Source organism: Trachymyrmex cornetzi, unplaced genomic scaffold, assembly GCF_001594075.2.
Source record: "Trachymyrmex cornetzi isolate Tcor2-1 unplaced genomic scaffold, Tcor1.1 scaffold961, whole genome shotgun sequence".
Classification (NCBI taxonomy): domain Eukaryota; kingdom Metazoa; phylum Arthropoda; class Insecta; order Hymenoptera; family Formicidae; genus Trachymyrmex; species Trachymyrmex cornetzi.
The window spans coordinates 128,370-136,342 of NW_017300313.1; the positions used below are offsets into that span (position 1 = coordinate 128,370).

General features: G+C 29.3%; 2 protein-coding genes across 2 annotated transcripts; one reads left to right on the forward strand and one right to left on the reverse strand.

Annotated features, from left to right (window-relative positions):
• Nucleotides 1-2,908: 2,908 nt before the first annotated feature.
• LOC108769864 (dyslexia susceptibility 1 candidate gene 1 protein homolog) lies at nucleotides 2,909-6,169 on the forward strand. The gene is made up of 7 exons (XM_018521083.1): nucleotides 2,909-3,028; nucleotides 3,603-3,840; nucleotides 4,047-4,245; nucleotides 4,392-5,004; nucleotides 5,248-5,348; nucleotides 5,423-5,576; nucleotides 5,958-6,169. The coding sequence occupies exons 1-7, from the start codon at nucleotides 2,909-2,911 to the stop codon at nucleotides 6,162-6,164; spliced, it is 1,632 nt and encodes a 543-aa protein (XP_018376585.1). The 3' UTR covers nucleotides 6,165-6,169.
• Nucleotides 6,170-7,305: 1,136 nt separating this feature from the next.
• Nucleotides 7,306-7,973, reverse strand: LOC108769871 (vascular endothelial growth factor A). Its single transcript, XM_018521091.1, has 2 exons — nucleotides 7,903-7,973; nucleotides 7,306-7,661 (listed from the first exon to the last, which is right to left on the reverse strand). The coding sequence occupies exons 1-2, from the start codon at nucleotides 7,968-7,970 to the stop codon at nucleotides 7,316-7,318; spliced, it is 414 nt and encodes a 137-aa protein (XP_018376593.1). The 5' UTR covers nucleotides 7,971-7,973; the 3' UTR covers nucleotides 7,306-7,315.

Below are 7,973 nucleotides of genomic sequence, written 5' to 3' on the forward strand. Positions count from 1 at the left end.
GTGGAACGATCCTCCTGCACTTCGATTATCCATAACGAAATCTTTTGCTTTTTTCCCCTCCCTTCGAGATACTTCCTCAATTGTACGCTAAGAACTTTTTTGTTTAGATCTTGAGATTTGAGGATTTATCACATGTTAGACGTAGACGCTCTTTGGATATTTGAAATCTAAAGAAAAAAAAAAAACCGGATCTTCTCGTTTTTAGATCTTTGACTTCCTGAAATTTACGATCTTTGTATTTTTAAACTTCAGATATTTTAAACTTTAGAAATTTTAGTTTCCTGGAAACGGAATGTTGTAATTCTGTATTCCGAATTCTTTTTTTCTGAGTTTGTCGGTCCTTCCAGTCCTTGGAATTTTGTAAAACTTCAAAACTTAGGATTCTTCAAACTTCGAATCTTTAAATCTCAGAACTATAAATTTGTGATATTTTAATTTTCATGTAATTTTAAAACCGAATCCTTTATCTTGAGATATCTAAAACCTCTTGTATTTTAAAATGTTTTAGTTGATCAGTTAATTGCAATCCGATTGTTTTAGCCTTAAAACAATTAACAGCTGTTATGTTCAGATCGTTGCATCCTTTTTGCTCTTTGATTTTTTGAATCCTCAAGTCCTGGATGTATTTCCGTTCCTTAAGGACCTTTCACAAAACTGACTGAATTATCATAAGTTATATAGCCAATTTTCAACGAATCACTTAGTCACGTAAATACGAGAAGCGCCTCGCACACGATCTGATTAATCGCAGAAATCCAATAGAGATTTTTAAACGAATCTCGCGCCATTTCTTCTTAATCATCATTCAAAATTAAGAACCGTTCAGAATCAGTAGCAAAAATGAATACAAATTTATATAATTTGGCAAAAAGTGATGACTGAGGCTTTTTTTATCAACACTAGTTTTTCGCATGAATTCATATAAATTTGTATTTAAATTTACTACGGCTCGAGTGGTTTCTTAATTTTGTTAGAGATTTATTTAAACTTGCGTATTTATTGCTAGAACAATAATAAATTTAGCATAATTATAGTCGCGAGTGGTAAACCTGTTTAATTTTATTTCATAAATATTTTGAACTTCAAAATATGTTGATAACATTTTTTCTCGAAAACGTTATTACGCATTTTTCCTACTCGGTTTTGTCAGATCGCGTGTGATTTGAGTCATGTACACATTTGATTTGGGATTGTTGTTCACAAGGGTGATGATTGAAACGATAGAGAGAGATAGATAAAGATGTGATCATGGAGGTACATGCAGAACGGCAGCTTTTTAATATGTCTACGAAAAGTATTGTCAAACAAATACTCTTGAACGTTTTAATTAAAGGTAATTCGTACAGTACATAAAATTTGCCTTTCATTCTTTACGTTTAATGTTTAATTTAATATTTAAGTTTATCAAATAATTTGGCAATTCTTTTGCTTAAACCCTATAGGCGCAAAATATATTCCTAGAATGTTATATAAATATTATTAAAAAATTAAAATAAGTTATAATATTTTGAGAACATTGTATAATATTTTTTAATGTTATGAAAGTATTCTATGAATGTTATATGTCCACTATGTATAAATATCCTTGATATATTTCCTTTAACATCCCTGAAATATTATTAAAATATTTATTAATATTAATTATTTTTGTATTAGTGCAATTAGAATTCATGATCCAATCACGAAAATGTTTTATCAGTCTATGTTGCGTCTTATTCTTAAGGAGTAACGCCACTCTAAAGCTCGAAAAAAAGACGTTTTTGATCATTTTTCACAGAGGTACAATAAAGGAAATGGGAAATTTGTTTATAGGAGTTTATTATACATATTCTGAAGTAAATAAAAAAATTTTTTAATTTACATTTTTAAACAAAATGGCGGCTACGTGATACGAAACTTGAGACCACCTCTCGCCGAAGAGCCGGAAAAGTTTCTCCCACAATTTTCAATCTGGGACAAAAAACCAAAATTTTTTGAAAACTATATATGATTGGCTATAGAAGTACGTAAGGGTTTTTTGATATTTTGTCAACTTTTTTTGTTATAAACAATTTACGGTGAAATTTTTTTTACCGAAAAATTAATTTTTTTTTCAGATAAGCACTATTTTTTCAAAATTCAATATTTTCAAAATCCCCTACGTATTTCTGTAGCCAATCATATATAGTTTTAAAAAAATCGCAGGCGAGCACACGAACATGGGCTCGTGCTTAAATGTGTGGCTACCGATTTCGTCAGACCGCCGTCTGATTCTGTGTCGCCACCGTCAACCCAGAGTTTTTGGCTGAGTAGTCAGGAGCAAGGGGGTAACCACTAGCTGAAATATTGTCCCACAGATTACATGATTTCATCTGATTACAAATAATTTTTTTCACTATTATGAAGTAATTTGGTAAAATATACGATTTTATTTAATATTATACAATGATTTCTCGTGGTTGCACATATAATTATCGGATTATACATATATAGAGATTTTATATAAATTTTATAATAATTTTTCGAGGTTTCTATCCCACGATTACATTAAGTGGTTACCTCCTCGGTTAGGAGCCTTAATATTAATTAATATTATGGTCTATTGAGAAGAATAACCATATTTATGTTAGAGTTATTAAAATCAATATGCAATACCATAGGTGCGTTTGAGGAGACGCTATTAGCGCTATTTTTGTCATTCTATCCTTGTTTTACGTCTAATAAACAAAGATAGAATAACAGAAGTAGCTCTAATAGCGTCTCCCCGAACGCACCACATATGCAATTTGTTGCAATACGTTCTCTTCGTGTGGTTGCTTAGATATATTTGTTTGATCGATATTTTACACAGCGTTGTAAGGTTTTACTGAACAAGAACAGAAGTTGTATCGATTCAAACAAATTGTTTGCGATAATCTACACTTGGATTATGGCGATAATTATAAAAGATTATCAATGGCGACAGACAGATAAAAGAATAATAATTTACGTGCCTCTAAAAAGTCGCCCTAAAAACGTGGATCTATTTGTTATGGATAATTACGTAAAGGTATTCAGAGTATTTTCTAAACATTAAAATGATATCTTTAGATCTAAATAATCAGAATATTTTTTGTCTTTTTCTTTTCTTTAAAGTTAAAGTCTTTCTCTAGGGCCGATATTCATAGTCAGATCTTATATTCAAGACCGTCTTAAGTACGATCTTAAGAAGTCACGAACCAATCAGAAGGCTGCATTAGCATCTTAAGACATTACTTAAGACGGTCTTGAAATAAGAATCAACTATGAATACCGGCCATAAACTCAATTACGCGTTTGAAGTCGGTCACACTTTCCAAAAATAATATTATAATTGATTAATTGACATATTTAAAATACAAAACTTAATCAAAGTTTTAAGGAAAATTTTTTTTATTGAAAATTATTTTTTTCTTTGTATAAAAAAAAATATTTATATTTAAGCATATTTATAGGAGGACTTAATGTTTGAAAATAATTGTTTACTTTTAATTGGAATGATTCTTGAAAGCAATATACAATTTTTAATTAAGAAACTCAATGTGTCAGAATTATATTATGTATAAAAATAATACTCACAAAGATGTAACCAATTTTTATTGAAGATTAGTTTTTCGCCTTTTATTTTGGAATTATTTCTATGGGAAAATGTGCTTGAAGAGGAAAGTGAATGTACTTTGACGGATACCGAAGCTATCTTCTCTTTGCAAAAAGCAAGCTTGGCTGTTTATTGGCCGATTCTCGAGGTGAAAAACATTAGTAAAAGTGAAAAATGTCATGCTAGAAATCAAGTTTTAGAGAAAGCACAAAAGGTTTTGGAAAATCGTGCAAAATGTAAAAAAGGTAAGGATTGTTAATAATATGAACAGATAAGAAAAAAATTTACTTTTTTAAACTGTGAATAGAATAATTGATATATGTATATAATCATATGTAATTACATACATAATTTTATGAATTGTTAAAATTATAAAAAGGACTAAAAAAAATAGAACTTTAAAAAATTATAGTCTTGTTTAAAAAATGAAATTAATACTCGCCACTTACAGAGAAATTTCAAAATCTGCAAAAAGAAGCGATAAAAATACAAATCAATTTGGATACTAACACACTGAATAAAATAGAGGCTTTGAGAAACAGCCATCGAAAGGCCGCGATGCAGGATTTCGAAGATTGGCAATTAAATGCGGAAATACCATTCCTTGAAAATATTTCCGGCAAAGTACAAAAGAATAGGAAGGCATATAGGTATTATTTTAAAGTGAAACACGAAAATTTTTTAGAATATTATAACTTAGATACCTTGAGAAGTATAATAAAAGAAAAGTAGTTGAAAAAGCATAATTCTGTAAAAATTAGCTATTTTATATTTAATCGATATATTTTTCTGAAAGGCCTCCGCTTCAATGGTTCAAAGATGATCTTGATATCATACAATCTCGAGAAATTGACAAGAAAGAAGTAGAAGGAAATCAACAAGATAAATCAATAATTATAGAAGAATTAGAGAAAGAACTAATTGTCGAAGAAAAGTCCGAGGAAGGTTTAACTATAAACAAAGACTTAACTGTTAACGAATCAATAGATCATACGAATTCAAAAGAAGATACAACCCTCAATGAAAATACCGGAAACAAAGCAGATGTAGAAATAAAGGAGACAACAAATGTGAGCAAGGATTTTAATTTTGCAGAATGTTCTAGTTATTACGAGGATTCTGAATCAAATGAAGAGGTTACAACCTCTAAATCTTCGACAAATTCTTTAGTTAAGAAAATGGATCAAAAACTCTCACAAAAATTTTGTACGAAGACGAAGAAACAAAGACCGGATCGGAATTTAATTGACAGGATACTGGAGGGTCGATATCCTAAAATAAATCAAATATTCGATGAACCTACGAAGGCAGTTCCACTCCCTAGAAGAAATGGAACAATCAACGTAACTTTTTCCGAACGGGCCTTCCCCACTCCTGCAAGAGAGAGTTCCTTTATTGAAGAACAGGAAGTATGTATCTTTAATGTAAATTCTACTATGATAAATTTCTTCTTATTAAGAATTTTATGGTAGTTAATTATTTTTTACAAAAGAAAAGAATGTTTAACAAAAACTTGTTAGAAATTCATTTTATCTTAGAAGGGACTCGAGAAAGAAATTAATTTCTTTTCAGCTTAAATTTGAAGTTTTGATTTAATAATGTACAATTTTTAATATAGAGAGATATATGTTTCAAATGCAGTTTGTTTTTAGTGGCTTTCCAAGCAAGCAGAGGCCAGAAGAAAAACAGGATTCGTTGCAGAGGACCTTCGTCCTGAAGAACAGGATCCACAATGGCTAAAAGACAAGGGCGAGTACGTTGGCAAATGCGCTTTGTCGCATATTTTCTAATTCTTAAATTAAATTTTATAATTATTTTGTGTTTTAGTGATTTCTTCAAAACGGGGAATTATTTAGCTGCCATCAGTGCATATACGCATGGAATCAAAATCAGCGACAAGATGGCGGCACTTTATGTGAACAGATCTGCTGCACATTACGCTCTTGGAAATTATTACAGGTGTATTGATGATTGTTCTAAGGTAATTAAAATTACAATCAATAAACTATATAGAATATTTTTTCTAAGTTTAAAAAAAATTTAAAAGGTTGTAGAGAATAAAGAAAAAACATAAAAATGTAAGAAATATATACATGTATAATAATATGTATGTAGATATATGTAATAATAAAATAACAAATTATATAATAAATATTAAAAATATAAATGAAAATAGGGAAAAGGTAAAAATAGGTTGAAATTAAAAATAGAAATATGGTATAAAGATATTTATACATATATAAATTGAAAATATAATTTTATAAAACGAAGGATATAAATAGAAAAGCTTCTATCTCTAAATATTTAATCTTAATTATGAAATATATGGGACACTACATTTGTTAATGAGACTTTTTTCTAGGTATTAGAGTTAATGGAACCAAAGTGCGAAAGCAACAGAGTATCGCGAGCAAGGTGTCACGCTCGTCGAGGTGCTGCGCTTTGCAAATTATCTTCGCCACAGCATGGAATCCCTGAATTAGAAGCTGCTTTAAAGCTAGATCCGAGTAACAAGAGCATTCAACACGATCTATATGCTGTTAAACAATATTTTAATATAAAGGAATGAAAAAAAGGATGACTGATAGCGTTAATTTTCTAAAAATTTTACCCCTGTAGAAATTTTAGAAATATTGTAATTTATTGAAACTTATTTTATTTATTTGTGCCATATCAATAAGTTGATTGGATGTATATAAGATACATACAAGTATAATTAAAACAATAAGATATGTAAAATACTTATTTAAAGTGTACATACAAATTACTTAATTCTCTTATATTTATCATATTACTGATGTCTTCTACCGAGCATTAAGTTTGTTTAAACTTTATATTTATTTTAAAAAATATAAAATATGATACGAAGAAAATATCGTCAGCACAAAGTTCTTATTTTTTAAATTCTATATTCTTGATTTTGAATACGTTTGCTTATTTTTACTTTCATATACTTTTAACATTCAGATATAACGTTTGATAAATGCATGCACATATAAATATGGTATAAATATATTGCTAGTATAATCTAACGTAATTTAATATAATTGACCTTAGATTTATATATATAATTCTGAGATGGAAGATTAAGTTAAATTGTTAATTAAATATATTATGTATTAGGAAGGGCTACAAACCCCAAGTGAAAAACCTATATCCCTACCTTTTTATACATCCAGCCGAAGTCAGTACAATTAAAAAAGTTTTTATTTTCGTAGTTTGTAATTTTTAGTTTATAAGCCGTTGCTATTTCAAATATGTTTATATTATTAATTTATTGAAATTTTTTACACGTCTAACATTAATAATGACCCGATCGGAGTCGAAAAACCATTTGTTTTATATTCATTTCTATTTATTTTTGTTTTAATTTGTTTTAGCGCTTACTAATATATTTTGCTTAGCACTTACATTTTTGTTTTCATTTGGTTTGTAGCCCTTTTTAATATATATTTAATTAATTAATTATTTGAACCATTCACACCATGTATTTTAAATTGTTAAGATAAACGAACTTTTTGGTATATTCTAAAATACATTTGAAATAAAGATTCGGAATCGCTGTATATATATGCATAGTTATTTTAGATTTTTTAGCAAAACTTAACAGAATAAGTAAAAATTAATAATACAGTTTTAACAAAATTTTAACCGTCAGAATAAAATAATTATTATTTTAATTATTTATCTAGGGACAGTGTGTTTTTAAAATTGTTTTCTTTAAAACCTGGATTTTTTTATAGCCAGAATTTTATCCGTGCAAGCACATTTAGTATGCTCCACAGCATGGATGACTTCATGATGACGATCTCGTTGTTGATCGATGCGATGCCTGACCATAAAGACGAGGGTGACGTTTCTGGTTTCGGTGGGAGCACAGATCTGTTTAGAATCAGGACAGCATCCTGATCCAGCACAGCGTGTCAGAACCGTGGACGCGGGATAAAAAGCTTCGTCAGGCCCGAGGCCTACGGTCAAGAGATCTTCTACTGCAATCGCCCTTGGTTGGGGCAACAGACATTGAAATTGGTGCACCAGTTGAACGTGGCTCAAAAAATCATTGTCCCTGTATTAAATAAGAAGAATTTGACTACAGAAATATGCACGTTACTACAAAAATGTAGACACGAAAAGAAAAGGTGATAAAGTAAAAATGCAGAGGAAAACATTGATAATCAAATACATTAAGAAATGAAGAACGAAGAAAGAAAGAAAAATTAATATAAAATATAAATAAATCGAAAAAGAAAGTAATACGTGACAGCTTGTTAAAGAAATTGAAAAATCTGACTACATTATTCTCTCACCTGTGATGCCTGCCAACAGCAATTAATGCAAACTGAACGCAGATTACTAACAACAAAAGTTTCGTCATCTT